General features: G+C 41.0%; 3 protein-coding genes across 12 annotated transcripts in view; 2 read left to right on the top strand and 1 right to left on the bottom strand.

Moving 5' to 3' along the window:
• Positions 1–13518, top strand: yars1 (tyrosyl-tRNA synthetase 1). Its single transcript, XM_054764763.1, has 15 exons — positions 1–273; positions 759–827; positions 896–1042; positions 1128–1303; positions 1373–1502; positions 1580–1660; positions 2157–2249; positions 2325–2460; positions 2534–2619; positions 2696–2831; positions 2912–3021; positions 3793–3986; positions 4059–4200; positions 4275–4385; positions 4994–13518. Exons 2-14 carry the CDS (start codon positions 771–773, stop codon positions 4383–4385), a joined length of 1599 nt encoding a protein of 532 aa, XP_054620738.1. The 5' UTR covers positions 1–273; positions 759–770; the 3' UTR covers positions 4994–13518.
• kiaa1522 (KIAA1522 ortholog) overlaps positions 4257–17349 on the bottom strand; it is a 22655-nt gene continuing 9562 nt past the window's right edge. Inside the window, exons 1-8 of one of the 7 annotated variants that reach the window (XM_054764739.1) lie at positions 10628–10856; positions 9454–9612; positions 9338–9381; positions 9114–9252; positions 8727–9046; positions 8455–8649; positions 5526–8385; positions 4257–5414 (exon numbers count right to left, since the gene is read on the bottom strand). In XM_054764739.1, the coding sequence (XP_054620714.1) occupies positions 5374–5414; positions 5526–8385; positions 8455–8649; positions 8727–9046; positions 9114–9252; positions 9338–9381; positions 9454–9612; positions 10628–10790 (3921 nt within the window). In that variant the 5' untranslated portion in view covers positions 10791–10856 and the 3' untranslated portion in view covers positions 4257–5373. Of the gene's footprint in view, positions 5415–5525; positions 8386–8454; positions 8650–8726; positions 9047–9113; positions 9253–9337; positions 9613–10627; positions 10857–17349 lie in introns of those variants that run through there. The other 6 variants (XM_054764741.1, XM_054764742.1, XM_054764738.1 and 3 more) reach the window with 6 other exon arrangements.
• sync (syncoilin, intermediate filament protein) overlaps positions 14990–17349 on the top strand; it is a 23372-nt gene continuing 21012 nt past the window's right edge. The window contains exons 1-3 of one of the 4 annotated variants that reach the window (XM_054764753.1): positions 14990–15138; positions 15266–15333; positions 15986–16063. The gene's annotated coding sequence lies outside the window, so the exon portion shown is untranslated. The remainder of the gene's footprint in view (positions 15139–15265; positions 15334–15985; positions 16064–17349) is intronic. The other 3 variants (XM_054764751.1, XM_054764755.1, XM_054764752.1) reach the window with 3 other exon arrangements.

Genomic DNA, 17349 nt, shown 5'->3' on the forward strand with positions numbered 1-17349 from the left:
GTACACAGCGGGGTTCTTGATATAGAGGATCTTTTACTAGTTTTTTTGAAGTAGCTCCCTAAAAACAGCATAGCTGTTTGTTATTGTCTAACAAAATGTTCTTATTTTCTGTAAACAAACATGAACAGCTGCAGTTACAAAGCATCGTTCGCTCGGCATTTGATTGCTTTTCCTTGGTGTGAAAGGCAGGCGTGGCGAATCTATCGCTGATGCAACACACTGACAGAGTCCATCGGCCGGTTTCATTCACTCTTCTATGCGCTTAGCTCTGAGGTAAGGTTGTTTTATCTAGGATTGATTTATTACTTGATTGATATAATTTTAGGTGGACTGAAAAAATCCCTGTTAAACTATTTGCTGTTTTATACGGAACAGTCGTACTGTTGCTCATCGCACATGCCTTGTTGCTAGCTAGCGAGCTAGCCGACCATTGCTATTGCTAGGTACACGTAATCACGTTTTTGTCACGATTACCATTTTTTAAAGGATGACAATGTAAACTTTGTAATGTTGTAAGATAGGGTGTGTTGTGCCAATTAATTCGTGCCAACGTTATCTTGTCGAGTGTGTAGAGTGTCATTGAATTGTAACAACCAGAATCATTCATTCAAGCGCATGTGTAACTACAGTAATGACATTATCTGAGTCTGAGTTATTTTACTGCAGCAGCAAGACATTAATTAAGATGAATACTTATTTTACAATAATTTGTTGTAGTTCGTCGATAGTTGATCAAAAATGTCTTAATGTGCTTGTAGTCGTTTGACACCATGACAGATCAGCTAAGCCCTGATGAGAAGCTGCACCTCATCACCAGGAACCTGCAGGTGGGTTACTCATTCACAAAGCGACAATTAAAGCACGCCTTGGAAGCTAAGATGCATCCTGCTTGCAGGAGGTCCTTGGAGAAGAGAAGCTGAAGCAGATTCTTCAGGAGAGGGAGCTGAAGATCTACTGGGGAACGGCGACCACTGGCAAACCGCACGTGGCTTACTTTGTTCCCATGTCTAAAATAGCTGACTTCCTGAAAGCTGGATGTGAGGTATGTGCTTGACATTTTGTCAAAGCTCCTCTTAATAAGTGCTTCAAATGTGTGTTTTTTTGTTTTTTTTGCTTTGGTTCTTCAGGTCACCATTCTGTTTGCAGACTTGCACGCCTTCCTGGACAACATGAAGGCACCCTGGGACCTGCTGGAGCTTCGTGTGAAGTACTACGAAGAGGTTATTAAGGCCATGTTGGAGAGCATTGGCGTACCCTTGGAGAAACTCAAATTTGTTAAAGGAACCGACTACCAGCTCAGCAGGTAAGTAGGACATCTCTGTATGCAATGTACTGTAAGTAATGCTCAAGGGTTTTATTTGATGCATGTCAGAGAATACACTCTGGATGTCTACCGCCTGTCCTCCATGGTGACGGAGCATGATGCCAAGAAAGCTGGAGCTGAGGTGGTCAAACAGGTGGAACATCCTCTGCTGAGTGGTCTGCTGTATCCAGGACTACAGGTAATAAAGCATATTTTCCTTAAATAGTAAAGACGCCAGTATATATGTAGTCATACTGGGATGTTGCCCCACCCCAGGCTCTGGATGAGGAGTACCTGAAGGTGGATGCTCAGTTTGGAGGAGTGGACCAGAGGAAGATCTTCACTCTTGCGGAGAAGGTATACTTCATCAACGTCATTTTTTCTACGTCACCTCCTTTTTTGGGTCAGTAAAAATTCGATGTAGACGTTATCAATTATCTAGTTTGGTCTGAAGTAACTGCGCCCTCTGCTGGTTGCTGAACAGAAGTGTAGGGACTTCACAACAACCACTTTGCCATCGATACAGTTTCCAGGGGGACATTGGCTAGTTAACAACTTAAGACAGGCCTACCGGGCGTTTCCAGATTATTATTATTATTATTTTTTTTGAACCTTTAAGAACAAAACTGTAGCTGGCAACATGACTTGCAGTGCTACTGTAGCACGCTTCACTTTGCCCACCCCTAACTTAAGATGTCAGTCTTTGAGAGCCCCTTAGTAGCCGCTTAGGTCGCGTATCGTGAGTAACGCCTTTGTATGGATGCTATATCCATCTAATTCCTAACAAGCCACAAAGCATTTGCTGTTTGTATGTGGAATGTTTTACGTTTTTTTCCGTTTTATTGGTCTACAGTACCTTCCCTCTCTGGGTTATGCCAAGCGCTCTCACCTGATGAACCCCATGGTTCCAGGACTGACAGGTGCCAAGATGAGCTCCTCAGAAGAAGTAAGTTTCTATTGTAATTATTGTGTCTTTTTTTTGTGTGTGTAATTTCTAATGCTTCTCATTTTGTGTTACAAGGAGTCAAAGATCGACCTACTGGACTCCAAGGAAGACTTGAAGAAGAAGCTGAAAAAGGCTTTCTGTGAGCCGGGAAACATCCAGAACAACGGCGTTCTCTCCTTTGTTAGATTCGTGCTCTTCCCTCTTCGTGGAGGTACAAAGCGTATTTTACAATTTATCCCTTCATTTGTGAACCGAACGTAGGTAAAGTAGGTGAATGTGTTTAGATTTCTCCATCAAAAGAGACGCCAAGTGGGGTGGAGACAAAGTCTACACTGCTTTTGAAGAGGTGGAGAAGGACTTTGCTGAGGAGGTACGTTCTTGACATGCTCATGTCATTCAGGATCTCCTGCAGGGGTCTCAAGTGTTGATTCTGGATCCCTCACTAGCGGATTCACCCTGGAGACCTGAAGGCCTCTGTGGAGGCGGCCCTCAACGGGCTGCTGGAGCCAATCAGGAAGAAGTTTGAGTCTGCCGAACTCCGCAAACTTACCAACACCGCCTACCCCGACACTTTGAAGACGAGTCAGTATTTTAACACGTAGAGCGTATTAATGAATGAATAGGGTGTCAGCGAGCTTCATGTTGGTCCTTTGTTTATGCAGAAGGATCAGGAAAGGGGGCCAAGGTAGGAGGAGGTGGCGCAGGAGATGAAGAGGAGCTGGTGCCGTCCAAACTGGATATCCGGGTGGGGAAGATTGTCAGTGTGGAGAAGGTAAGGCACCTTTGAGTCCTTGGAAAAGTGCTACACTTATAATATTTGATTATTAATGTTGTTATTATTATTTATTCATCAATTCAGTGACTTGCATTAGCAAAGTTTTAAAAAGTGCTTGAATTTAAGATCTTATTTAATGTAAAATATAGACTAAAGTGTATTTCTTTAATAAATCGCTTTTTTTTTTACTGTGACTTTTTTACTTTTTTTTACATGATACTGAAAAATAAAATGAATTAATAATGACAATAATAACGAGAAAAAAAATCACTATCAGTATTATTCTTAAAATAAATACCAATAGAAAGAAATGATCAAAAATAAACTAAAGAAAAATGACAAATAGAAATATGTAAAATATAATGGGTAAAAATGACAATAGTATTAAAAAAAATACAAAATAAAATTTATAAATAATATGATAAATGCATAAACTCGAATCTATATAAATTTGTACATTAAACAATTATTAAAAAAAATATATTTAACAAAATATAATTGTCTTTGTTTTAATATGATTAATATATTTTTGTGTATCCATCCATAGCTGAAGCGTTTTGGTAAAGCTTGCAAAAAATGTGATCGTCAAAATGTGCACGAGCCCTGATGCTATTAATTGCATGTAACTGTGCGTGGAAATACTGTGTGTGTGTGTGTGTGTGTGTGTGTGTGTGTGTGTGTGTGTGTGTGTGTGTGTGTGTGTGTGTGTGTGTGTGTGTGTGTACGTATATCCCTGCCACATTAAATTCTCTGTGATATCTAACAAAGCATCCAGATGCTGACTCGCTTTTCCTGGAGAAGATCGACGTCGGAGAGGCGCAGCCCAGGACGGTCGTCAGCGGGCTGGTGGCCTACGTCTCCCAGGAGGACCTGCAGGACAGATCGGTGCTGGTGCTGTGTAACCTTAAACCCCAGAAGATGCGCGGGATCGAGTCTCAAGCCATGCTGCTTTGTGCCTCCATGTGTGTGATGCTTCTTTCTGCTTGTCACCCTCCTGTGTCATTGTTCTACTCACCTTTTGGTGTCTTTTGTAGTGAAGGAGAGCCCAGGAGAGTGGAACCACTTGACCCTCCTGAGGGTTCATCACCAGGGGAGCGGGTCTTTGTGGAAGGATACGAGGCGGGCAAACCAGAGGACAGACTCAACCCAAAGAAGAAAGTGTGGGAGAAACTACAAGTATGGCTTTTGTCCTCCAGATAGTATGGTATCTGAAAGTGTGGTTTTAATTATGTTACTGTATCCTTTCCTAGGTGGACCTGAAGATCTCAGACGAGCATGCAGCTCAGTGGAAAGACAAACCACTGATGACCAAACTCGGACAGATCACTTGTAAGACTCTGAAAGGAGGCAACATCAGTTAGGTACTCATCTTCACCTGCTAGCCACATTACAAGAGTACACTAATCATCAAGTTGCCATGGGAACAGCAGTCATCTGGGGTGGTTACTTGGACCGCGATGGGACACGGATGCTGAAAGTCTTTTAATGATGTGAGCTTCAAAAGGGAAAAAAGTGTGGACTCGTTGCAAAATCGTGGGACCTTACATGCTCATATTAACACGCAATATGCCTCACATCTTCTGTCAGTAGGTGATGGTTACCAGACAGATCTGTATTTAAAATAATCTCTATTGTACTTTTCAGGTGGTTACATCATGGATCGCATTGCACATAAATCAACCTATGGGAATTTATTATCATGATTGAACAAAAAAAACAACACACATTTAACTGAAGAAGTCTGTTTTGTGACTGTGGTCCAGTTCAATCTAGTACTCATCGTCACTGGAAATAAGCATACATAAATAAATAGGAGTGCTTTGCATTAATGTATCTCAAGTTGTGTCTTTTTATTACACCCAGAAGACATATGATGGTGCTAAAAGCATTTTCATAGTTGATCATCTGTATCGATACAAAAGTGCTTCTCTTCTTAATAACATAACTTCTTCTTTCCCTTTTATCTCAGATGAAAACCCCAAAAACAAGGACCTCTACGCAGTGACATTTGTTGGTGTTAGCAGATCCTTCACCTCTGAAATCTCTGTACAGAAACACTGATGTGACTGCTACCTACCTCTGGGGGGCACCCTCAAACTATTTACAGCCCATATGTACACTAGTTTATCCTGAGGGGCGTAGAGTTGGGTAGATGCTTAGAAAAATACTCCAGAATAAAGTTTATCATAAAGTGTGAGCTACTGATTTGCATAAATACATTTGGAAGGCCATTACAGGCTAAGGCTTTTGAAGTCTTGAGTGTCTTTAATGGCGTCCCTTGATTGCAGTCTTGCTTCTAGGCTTTGCTTGTTCCTGCGGCTCATCTTGGCAAATTACCGCAAAGTGCTTTCAAAACAGTGTTTCAATTGTGTCTGCAGTCACTCTTGTTGCTAGAGAGGGAGAAACAAGAAGAGTTTAGATGCAATGACATCACTGTAATACAGTTAGAAGAGACCTAATGAGTATGGGGCTAATCTAATTCAGATATTTTGGCTCCTTACTCGTCTCCGGTAGTGCAATTCCCTTGGAATGTTGTTGTGCATCACTAGTGGCAACATTGGGCTGCTGTGAAAAACTGACGCTGCTGTGAGATGGTTTCCTTGCGACTGTTGGAGGGACCCTGTCAGACTTCACCCAGTTTGTTTGCTCAGAAAACGGTGACTGGTCTTCAAGAGCCCTTTTGGTGCTCCTGGAGAAGATGAAGCTAGCAGTAGACGTGTGGGACCTCTGCGTGTCATATGCTTTACAGGATTTAAGGGCCAAAATCCCTGGTTCGTTGGCACAGTGATACGATGACCTCATCCCCAGCCGGCATGGAAGACTCTCTCTAGATGACAGGGCTGCAGTTTTTATACGAATGGCTTCTTGTAATCGCATGGAAGGGGTGCTGGGTGTCACAGATGTTTTCACCACTTGAGGGGGGGATATTAGTGACTTACGGATGGGCTTTTGTGGAGTGCTTTGCTGTCTGCAAATGTCTTCAACTCCATTTGTTGACTTGTCCTCCGTGAGCGCTGCCTCACTGTCCTCAGTTGTGCTGACTGATCTGAGACGGACCATCTGAAGTAAAGAGGGGGTGACAAGTGGTATGTTTGCATCCTCTTTGGGAATAGGTACACTTTTGTGGCGAGCTAGCAGCTCCTTGCTCCTGTTGTCTCTGTGTGCATTACTGGGTGGCCTTCGGAAGGCAACCCCAGCTGTAAGGTTCTCCATTGGTGAAGGGGATGGAACTGGAGAAGGCAGTCGGGCAGTGATGGAAGGTTCAGTAGTTGAGTGGATTTCAAAATCAAGAGAGTAGCGCTTGAGGAAACTGCTGGAAGAAACTATTGTGGATGGTGGACTAATGGATGAAGATGGTAGACAAGATGACACGGTGTCTGCATCATTCTTGTCACAAACTACAACAGGGTGCAAGACAAGATCGAGTGGTTCAGATGTCTCTCCTTCACTTGTGTCCTGAATCAACTTCACAAATTCCTCCACAGGCGGAATTGTTGCGTCCAGAGCATCCGTCTCTGTGATGGACCTCTCCATCACAGCTGAAACATTGTCCACCACGTCAGGCGGCGGCGGAAGAGGAAAGTCCAACTCATCCCCTCCATCAAAGATAGAATCTCCCTCTAAAGGAGGTGGAGGAGGTGGCCAAGAGGATTCCATGGTGTTGGTCTCTTCCTGTATTCTGTCTAAATCAACAGGTGATACAGAGATGGGAGGTGACTTTCTCAATGGAGGAGGTGTTGGCTGATGATCAGGTGGAGGAGAAGGTGGTGGTGACACCTCATGAATCACTTGCGAATCTATAGAAGTCACTGGGCCTTCATTTGAGCCTATCTCAGTCTCATCAACTGAGGTATCTAGTGTAGACTCTGTCAACACCACATCATCTTTCTGCAGTATTGTCTGTGGTTTCTTCATCGCACGAGGTGGTTCTGTCTTTTCACAACTACCGGAGTCCTTCACTGTGGGGCTACAACTCTCTTGACTTTGTACTTCTGCTATTGTTTCAACGCTTTCCTCAGTTGCAAACGTCTCTTGTTCTGTAACTGTACAGTTTTGATCCTCACGGGCCTCCCCACCAAGGATCTCTGCCAATTTCTCAACTTGAGAATTTCCTTCTGATGATTCGTCGGACTGTGGATCTTCATTTTTTGTTTGACGGTCTTCATGTTTCGCCGCGCTCTCCTGTATCGGTGTTGATTCTTTCAATACTTGGCTGACTTTGAGGCTTGGACCACACAGGAGCTCAATGGTCAGACTGTTCTGAGCCCATGTCTCAGGGGGAGGAGGACACGGTGCTTTGACTTTGGGAGGTGGTGGGACATTTAACAGCTCTCTGACTTCAATTGTCAAATTCGGAGTGGGTTCTTTGGCAGAAATTGGGGTCAGACTGCTAGTGCAAGAAACATCTGAGTTGACAGGTTCTGATGTACCAGATGACAAAGAGGTAAGTGACGAGGAAGGAGAAGCTGAGGATGAGGCTCGAGACATGGCTCTCTCAGGCTTAAGTGGTTTCTTCTTGTGTTTATCTGGAGAGTTTGGGGAGATCTCCTTTGGGGAAAGTGTTGGGGTGCCACTCTGACTGGAGTATCCACTGGAAGGTGACATGGTGCGTTCAAATTTCTCACCTTCTGATGGAGTTTTCTGTGGGGAGGATCTGTTGATTTCTGACAAAGACTTTTGAGCCTCACCAGCAGAAGTATCTGCAAGGTTTGGAGGACTATTTGATACAGGGTTTGGGATTTTATTTGTTTCTGATTTTAGTTGATCTGTTGATGCTGTGTCTCCTGTGGTAGTTGCTATCTTTTGGGAAGCAGTGTCATCTTTGTTATCCAACTGAATCTTTGTATTGATCCTGATCTTATTGGAATGAAGGGAGTTGGATCTTTGTGGAGGTGCTGGAGGTTGCTTTGTCTTGATGATTGAAAGACTTCGGGTGGAATTGCGTTTTATCTTTGTGTCATTCTTAGGCTGTGGGTTGTTGTTTGTTTCCCTGTTTCTGCTAGTGAGATCGCCTTGGTTGTGAAGGCTGGCAAATTCTTGGTCCCCTGTAGAATCCATTTGACTCTCCTGCACTTTGATATCCACTTCCTGTGAGTTACAGACCTCCGTTGTAAAGTTGTTGTAAGAATTGTTTTTGTGAGAACCATCTGAGCTTCTAGAAAGCAAAGGGCTGACCGATGAGTCCAAGGATGCTAGGCTACTTTTGCTAGCTGCATGAACACTCCCGCTGTTGTTGACACCATTGCCTCTTGTTTGGCTGCTGCGGTCTATCTCGATAACTTCAATCGAGGCTGGCAACACCGCATTTGGGATGATTGTAGATAGATAGGTAGCCTGGGGAGATATGGACATTACTGGACCCTGTGGAAAGAAATCAGGTTATTGCATGAAGAAGGGCACCTCGGACTACATTTTTTGTTGTTTTCTTACCTGGGGCTCCAAGAGGAAGCTACCCATTGAAGGATTAAAGGAAGTGAAGGTACTCATGCCAGGAACCGCAACAGACATGGGTCTGAGGACAGACGAGCGGTAACAATGGGATTCAAATACTTGATGGTGTAAGGGATCCTCATCTTTGTACACTTCCTGGAGATGCTTCCTCATTTGCTGCTTTTCCGTTACCTGCTTTGGAGTTGAAAAATGAGTCTCATCCATAAGAAGACCGAACTGAAATGGTTGTGTATGTTAATCACATACTGTACCTCCAGCTTTGAAAGGTGCACCCTCGCTCCGTCCTTGGTCACTACTGGAGTCCCCCCTTCAACAGTTGGAATGACACAAACACCCGATTGGTTGTTGTTATTGGTAGAAACAACCTGTTGGAAGGTGGAACTTCTGTGCAATGCTGGGAAAAGGGTAGATTTTGAATAGTGCATTATGTATGGTATTGGATCCAGGATGACTGTTGACTTACCGAGTTCTTTCTGAACCTGATTGGGAATACCCATGATGGTTGTCCTCCTGTTCCTCTTCTTGTTCTTATCTAACCTTTTCACTGGATTCAAAGGCTTGAATGTCGAACCTTAAGAAGGAGACAATTCACTAAAGAACTTAAAGACATAATGTTTCCTTTAACAGCGATACCATACCTTGGCGAGTGAGCCCGGGTCTGGTCAGGACAGCACATGTCGTTGAGGTATCTGTAATCCCTGAGTTGGATTTCCACTCCAGTGAGCCCTCCACATCCTTGGAGTTAAGATCCTGTTCCGGATGTGCAGTGTCTGATGACTGTGGGGCGCACACACACACACTCAACACACTCAACAGTAGAAGAGGAGGAATATTTACGACATTTCTCCATTGACAAACTTACAGCAATGCTTTCATCTTCAGCAAAGTTCACTCCGCTCTCATGCTCTGTGGTAAGCAAAGCCACAGTAAGCATAAACAACAAACAGGATACTGTAAATGCAAAAGAATTCAATTTACCTTCCTTCTGTTGTATCTTCAAGCCCTCCTGAGCCTCCGAGTGGAGGTCCTCCAGGTACTGGGGCCTGCTGCCCTCAATGAACACATTCTCCTGGAAGTGTTGTGAGGCCGAGTAGTGGACTGACAACCTCTTCTGCTCATCATTGGCCTTGGTGCAAGCTGTTAAGAAAGGGATACTCAGACCAGGTACACTAGACGTCCACAAGCTTCATGGAGTACAGGCTTCCCTACACATCTTAAATAAAACCCGAAGCTCTGCCAAGTGTCCATCAGTGTGCTACACACGTGAGTTCTGATGATCATTTTGTTTTTCTTCAGTGAATAGGCTAGCCTAGCATGATTGATTTGATGTATAACATCTACTATGTTGGTGCTTTGTGGAGAAACACAATGTTGGTCACAGATGTGGACAAACAGTGCATTGGCATTGGTTTGGGACTTCTCAGACTTATTTAAAATAGCTGAGTATAACATGGGACATAGGTTTTCCAAAAGCTGCACCCTTGTCTTGGAAACCAACACGCTACCGACTACCCAACCTGTTCAACAGGTGTCCATTGCCAAAACTTTTATCAGCTTTACCGCGAAACCTGTGCACCTCCACCTGTTGCGAGTCCTTCAAACTGGGAAAGCCTGGCTTAGTGCTTGACATAATCAATAGTATCTGTCATTTTTTGCTAGTCCCTGTGAGATTGCGGGGGTTGATTCCGACCCCCTGTGGAAAGTCACAGCCACTTCAAGTGAACGGAAAGGCGCCAGTCTGTCGTGGAAGGGTTGAAAATGTGCATCCAATCTTTGTCCATTCATCCATCACCTTGCATGACTGGAGAGAATTCACATGGGGAAATGTCTGGACGCTCGCGATCGCATTTCTGTCCTTCTGTTATGTTCAACACTGTGGCTCTCAGCGTCCACCAAGTTATCTTCCACACTACACACTGGCCGTGTGATTACTCAGAGTAGCCCCCCTCTAGCGCTTAAGAGTTGCCTGACTTAAGGGCTTTTTGTTGATTAAGACGATCGCCGGTAAAGCTGTTTATCTCATTAGAGGGGACCCCCAAATTGACGGCAATCCCAGTTTTTCTGGGACATAACAATCGAAGCAAACATTTGCATGAAAACACCAAAACTCACTGCTACAACCACCAGTAGATCAAGCTAATGTTTCACTCACCCTTGCTTTTGAAGACTGACAGCAGAGAATGGATGCTCTTCCTCAAATAGACCACCATCCCTACACCAGCCCCATGGCGGATCCACACACTACTGGCCCAAAAATTGTGAGGAAACACAAGTCCTGAAAAAACTAATCTATGAAAAACCAAAGTTGCATGCATTGATTGTAAATGCCTCCTCTTGATGACTATCTGTGGAAGGACTAGATGACAATAAAACCTGCTCCCAGCCCAGCTGCCTTATCCCCTGAGTCTGATACCCCCCTCCCTCCCTCCCTCTGTTTTTCGTTACCTCCCTCTGCCGCTCTCCCTCCATTGCAATGCTTTATTGTCAAATAAAGGACCCCCGCTCACCACTCAGATGTCAAATGACATCCACCCCCACGTCCACTCACTATACTTGCTCAGTTTATTCACTAGACACGTGTCTGTGCGTACCCCTCCCCAAGTTGAGCTCATTATGTTGATATATTTCACAAAAGCTCACACGGTGTCCTACGTTCAGGAGGATTTTCAACTTTTTTGCAGTCGGAATGGAAACCAAATCACCTCCACTTTGCAATACTGCAATACAAAGGAGTATTAGCGCCGTACTGACAAATAATACACAATATTAAAATGACATGAAAACAGTAATGTTACGTGAATCAAGTCAGATGTTTTAAGCAAAATTATTTGTACTATGACATAATTCCCAGAACGTTATCCTCATAAAATTCCCACTTCAGTCCCCCCCCCCACAGATTCCGACATTGGTCTCACTAGATCGTGACTTTATTCTTGTAAAATTTTTTCTTGGGTAAATTTAGTTTGTTCTGCAACTTTTTTTCTTGTAGTATAGTGACTTTGTTTGGGTTAAATTCTTGTAATATTACAACTTTCTTTCTTATAGTATTGTATTGTATTGTACTTTTTTAATCCCACAGCAGGGAAATTCACTTATAGTGACTTTGCTTAGTTAAACATATTACTTTATGCTTGCAGAACTGCAAATTTGTTATGGTAAAATAAGTACTTCATTCTGGGAAAGCTACACTTTTTTTCTGGTTGAATACTGACTTTGATGGGTGAAAAATATGACTTTATTCTCCTCAAGCTACAACTTTATTCTCGTAAAATTATGGCTTTATTCTTGTTAAACTACAACTGTTTTTCTAGTACCATGGTGACTTTGATTAGGTTAAGTTAGGACTTTTTTCTTGTAAAATTACAGCTTTTTTTCCCCTCCTTTTCGTATAGTGACTTTGCTTAGTTAAAAATACGTCTTTATTCTTGCAAAACTACAACTTTATTTGCATAGTTGCAACTTTTTTTCTTGTAAAGTTGTGATAGATGTTGTTTATAAACATCGTATATGTATTTAAAGACAAATCATTGTGTTATTATTAGCTGTTAGTATTAGCATTCCAGCATTTTGTCTTTACATTGTTCTTCATGGCCCTATTTTTCCATTCATTCATTTTTTTTCATTTATTTTATTTCTACAATGTGAAAACAAGGCCTCAAATGGCCTCCGGGCCGCACTTTGGACACCCTTAGTTCAGCAAAACAGAGGACAAGGCTTTTTTCTTCTTCTAGTGTTAACTTTATTCTTGAAATAACATTTTTTAAATTTTCCTATAAATTTGTGACTGTTTGGATTTGTTTTGTAGTAACATTTTAGTTTTTCCTTTGTAGTTTTTGGTATTTAGCAGTGTGTCCTGGTGTGTGTTGTTACTAATTGTAGCCGTGTCACATAGCGTAGCATCATCCCCTCACGGATGCCTTCAGCCTGGTCCACTGTGTCTCATTATTTTGCTGCTAGAGGCCAGTTGAGGTTGCGTCCTTGCAGTGACAAACAAATGATGCGCTTGTATCACCCTGTGTTATCCCTGCATCACTTTCCCGCCCGTCGGTCTCTGCCAATCTTCCCCTCCTTCACATCTCCTCTCGTCTCGTCTGCCCTTTTAGCCCTGTAGCTGCAGAGGTCTGTTTGGACTTATAAATAGCTTTAACGGCGCCATCCATCCTGGGAGGATGCGTGTGCGTCTGCTTATGTTTCCTGACTCACCTCGGATGATATCAAGAGGATGAGTGTGCATGAAGAGACTGTTTTTGAGGATTACTTTCTGTGAGAGAAAGCCAGGCATTTGTAGGTCAGCTGGTGGCAACAGCTTTAAACATGGGAGTCATGCCAGAGGATTAGCACCTGCACCTGTCCGTCACTTTACCTTTACACGCCTTCACTCCTTCCATCACTGTCTCTCACCTTCTTCCCGTCTGAACCTCACTTTATTTTTCTTGCACAACCTGTGCTCTCGCTTTGTTGCTGCTTTTCTCCATAATGACATCACCAGGCGCCCCCCACCCCGTTTTGATATTGAATAGAAGGTCCAAAGAGACACCATCTGGTGTTGGGGGAGAGGGCAGAGGGGAGACATGGCTCCAAAATGCCTTTCATTCGACCATTCCATTGCATAATCTCAGCGCTAACGTATGCTAAGCCTCATTTCAACCACTGAAAAAAGTCAAAGGAGAACAAATCATTCTAAACAGCCAACACAAAACTACCAATTTTAGTGCCTTTTGTCAAAACAAATTATTTTTACAGCACCATAAATCACCTTTACCAAACTTTAATGCAGTTACAATTAGAGGTCGTTAACCCCTTTTGTTAGAAATGTCACTGCTGGACACGCTAAGCTAATCACTATGATTTGTTGTGCCATTACCTATTTTTTATTTACATTTTTATATTCAAAACTCCTAGAATGTGCTGTGAGATATTTAAATTACTTAAAATGTATGCTTTCCTTTAAGACACCCACTAAAAGGACATCCACTGAATAAACAGTGGTAAAAAAAATACATTTTTTTTATTGTTAAACTAGATTAAAATAATGAAAATACGCCCTAAGACCATTTCACTGAACTAACCACAAAGAAGTTTTGTTCTTTTGAATTGATTAAAAAATTAATAAAATCAAATTGTTTTAAAATATATACATATGTAATATAAATTAAGATAATAAAAACATTCTTTTTTTATTGTTAAACTAAATTAAATTATGAATTAAAACACCCACTTAAAAGCATGTAGATTTGTTCTTTTTTAAGATTTTTATTTTCCATAGTGGAAAAAAAGTGTATTTAAAAATCGAAATATATCATATACAGCATTTTAAAAAATTTAATTAAAATAACAATGACATAATTTCTAAATATAAGCCACATTTAATTGTGAATAAAAATACCCCTTTAAAATTGAAACATACTAGGATGTAATGTTGTGCTTTCCAATTAAGATTTGTATTTCTAAGGTGAACAAAAAATCTGAACTTTATTTAAAAATAAAATAAAGCCATACATTATTTATTATTATTATTATTCAGTCAGATGTATTATTATTGAATTTCTCCCAGAGGGATAAAAATGAATATAATAAATAAATATTCTTTTCAACCATTGAACTGATTTGAAATTCAGAGTTAGCTCTTGAAAGGAATCTACACAATGATAGCTGCTTCATATTCAGTTTTAATAGTAATGACACCATAAATGTTGCAAGATGTAACCAAAAACACAATAAAATGCAAAGGTCCTCCACTGGAGGGTGCTGTGCAACACCTGATTGTACTCTAGTTGCATGGGCAAAGACGGAAGGTTAAACTACGCCTCTGTTGCTATAAAATAAAACAATATTGTGCGCTTGTGTTGTCTCTTTACTGTCCTCGTCTGAACTTGGGGTTTGTTTCACATTACAGAAGATGGAGGCCACCAGAGAAGCAGAGCGTAAACAATCATGGCTCCTGTTTCCACTTCGTCTCCTACTGGATTGACCAGTGAGTGTTTCCAGATGTGCGCTTCCCGGCCTTAATGAGCACGCTCCGTTACAAAGTGATCACACTCATTGTCTCCTATGGTTGCTTCCCCCCCAACCACCTCACCCCTTTAGCCACATTTCAAATAAACCGCATTTAAGCTGACCTACAAGTTAACGTGTGAGGCGAATCACGCCAAACACATTAAGATGGAATAGATGCAGCCTTATGTCCTCTGCACTCAACATCACACACACGTGTGCTGCTGTCTGCTCACTCCACACTCACTCAATTCAATCTGCAGGACATCCCAAGTGCAGCACTGACATCTCTTTGGGATATAGCATAAAAACAATGTTGTAAACAACAAATCATGATAACAACACTTCCCGTTTCTGAGATTTACTTTTAGCGGTTAGCGTCCATACTGTGCCAGGTTAGTACTTGTATATACAGTACAGGTATAGTTGCATCCAGATGGGAACAAATCACTGAGCGCAAACAATGTGTAATACACAAGCACACCTACGTGTGGCGCTGTGAACAACCACGCGAGCGGAACCACGTAACACACCAAACCATAGAAGTAGAAAGAACGCGCCCTTAAGTCTGTCGTCTTCCGCTTTTCAAGACTTACGAGAAGTGGAATTACTTCTGTGAGTCATTATGGAGTATAAAGACAACAAAATATGAGGAGAATGTCGACTGGGGTGAGTCATGTCCGTCGAAGTATTCAGATATTATATTTGTTTGTTGTCAAAGCTCACTTCTGGTCACGTGACGTCATCGCTTTCGTATTCCCTGTATACGACTGATGGAAATTTTGGCTCTTTTTAGAGAGCCGGTTCGCTTGGCTAGGCTCACTAAAAAGAGATGACTCCTTCAGCTCCCAAGTGGCTCCTCAGGTATTTTTTGTTGTCTTAATTTACTGCCAAATTATGTATATTGTGTAAAGTGAATTACCAATATAAAAAAAATACATGATGTCAAATGTTTATTATTAAAATAGATTTATTTAAACCTCAATTAGCAGCTACAAAAATATATTATAATGTTATATTATAAATAAAATACAAAAACAAAAACCCATCTCAATAGACAAATTAACTCTTAATGCAAATTTCTCACGAACGAATCGGCTCTAAGAGCACCGCAACGTGTGTTTAACCCCACCCCTCCCCCTGCTCAGTGTAGACACAGAGAAGCCGCCACACTTCTTGACCAATGACATTCGCCTTTAACAGAAAAAAAGACTAATGGGCTCCCAACGCAAACGCAAACCATTCAGTCGTTCATTTCAAAGAGAGCCGATTCGTTCACAACAACAACAAGCCGGCTTTCTCAGATTTTCCCACTCTGGAAACCATTTTCAGATCACCCAAAACGCCGTTCCCGTGCGGACGAGAGGCGGAAACGGCAAAATACTTTGCCATTTTGAGCTGAAAACATTTCCGTGTGTATAATAGCCCCAAGAATAACAACAAAATTCCACCATTGCCATTCGTGTGTTGGTGTTCTGGTGCTGCCAAATACTGAAGCACCATCTGCTCACCACAGACGTTCGGCACCCAGCTGCGACTTCACCAACATGGAGGCAGCATGTCCCGACCTCATCACTGCCATAAAGTCATACAGGTACATATTTCAGGAGAATAAAATCGGAACACTGCGAGATAAAAGTCGTACTATCAGGAGAAAATATTGTCGTTTTATGAGAATCATGTCAGGTCATCAAGAGCAAATTTTATTAGAAGAACAAATTGACAAAATTTTATGACAAAGCTGTACAATTGTGGCAAAAAAAAAGTAAGTCATTGTGTTAGGAGAAAATATTCATGGCAATAAAATTGGAAAATAATATTGGAAAACTTCGACAACAAAATGTGTAATATAAAGAAAAAAATACTTGGCATTTGATTAAAAAAAATAATGTAATATGAAAAAATAATTTTGTAATTTTTGTAAGAAAAATAATTTATCACCATGAAGTGAAATAAGGTCATAGTGTTAGAAGAAAATGATAAAAAGCATACCTTATTAGGGAAATTTTATATATTTTTTTGCTTAATTACTACCAGAATAAAATAATATTTTTTTTTAGAAAATAGTCATACTATTACATGAAAAAAATCAATAGTATGAGAAAATACTTCATGAGAATAAAATTGGAACATTGCGAGAAAAAAGTTTCAGTGTTAGAATGGAAAAAAAGTCAGATTTAGGAGAAGTTGTGAATGTATGAGGGAAATTTAGTAATTTTGAGGGGGGGAAAGTTGTAATTGTAATACAAGAATAAAATTGTAATATTGTGAGAAAAATACTCTGATTTTTCTACGGGGGAAAAAACGTAATATTAAGAGTAAAACTTGCAATTTTTACGTGAATAAAATTGTAATTTTCTGAGAAAGTCAGATTCAAAAGAAGTTACTGACAGTAAAATTGTAAACGTAAGAGGGAAATTTTGTAATTTTATGGGGGGAAAAAGTTGTAATTGTAAGGGGAAAAACTTTTACAAGAATAAAATAGTAATTTGTGAGGAAAAATGTCCAAATATTCCAAGTAAAAGAAAAATACTCAGAGGGTTGTAATATTAAGAGAAAAAGTTGCCATTTTTACAAGAATAATATTGTAATTTCATGAGGAAAAAAGTTTTGGTAAACAGAAATATTTTTATTGTATTGGGAGAAGATATAATCTGTAATAAATAACATTGATATTATAAGCAACATTCTGAGAAAAACTTACAACTTTACAAGAATAAATTTGTTCTTTTCCAAAAAAAACCCCAACTTTGTTAGTGTGTATTTTTCTAAAATATAAATAAACATCCCAAGCCAAGTCTGAAGTTCAAATCAGCTCTAATGAATAGTGAGGGTCCACACAGCCTCGTGTGTGTGTGTGTGTGTGCTGTTTAACAGTAT

This window comes from Dunckerocampus dactyliophorus, chromosome 20, assembly GCF_027744805.1.
Source record: "Dunckerocampus dactyliophorus isolate RoL2022-P2 chromosome 20, RoL_Ddac_1.1, whole genome shotgun sequence".
Lineage (NCBI taxonomy): Eukaryota > Metazoa > Chordata > Actinopteri > Syngnathiformes > Syngnathidae > Dunckerocampus > Dunckerocampus dactyliophorus.

Coding starts and splice junctions, on each gene's coding strand:
- yars1 (XM_054764763.1), top strand. CDS start 771: ATGACAGATCAGCTAAGCCCTGATGAGAAGCTGCACCTCATCACCAGG. Junction 1,503..1,579: donor TGCTGTATCCAGGACTACAG/GTAATAAAGCAT, acceptor GCCCCACCCCAG/GCTCTGGATGAGGAGTACCT. Junction 3,987..4,058: donor ATGCTGCTTTGTGCCTCCAT/GTGTGTGATGCT, acceptor TGTCTTTTGTAG/TGAAGGAGAGCCCAGGAGAG.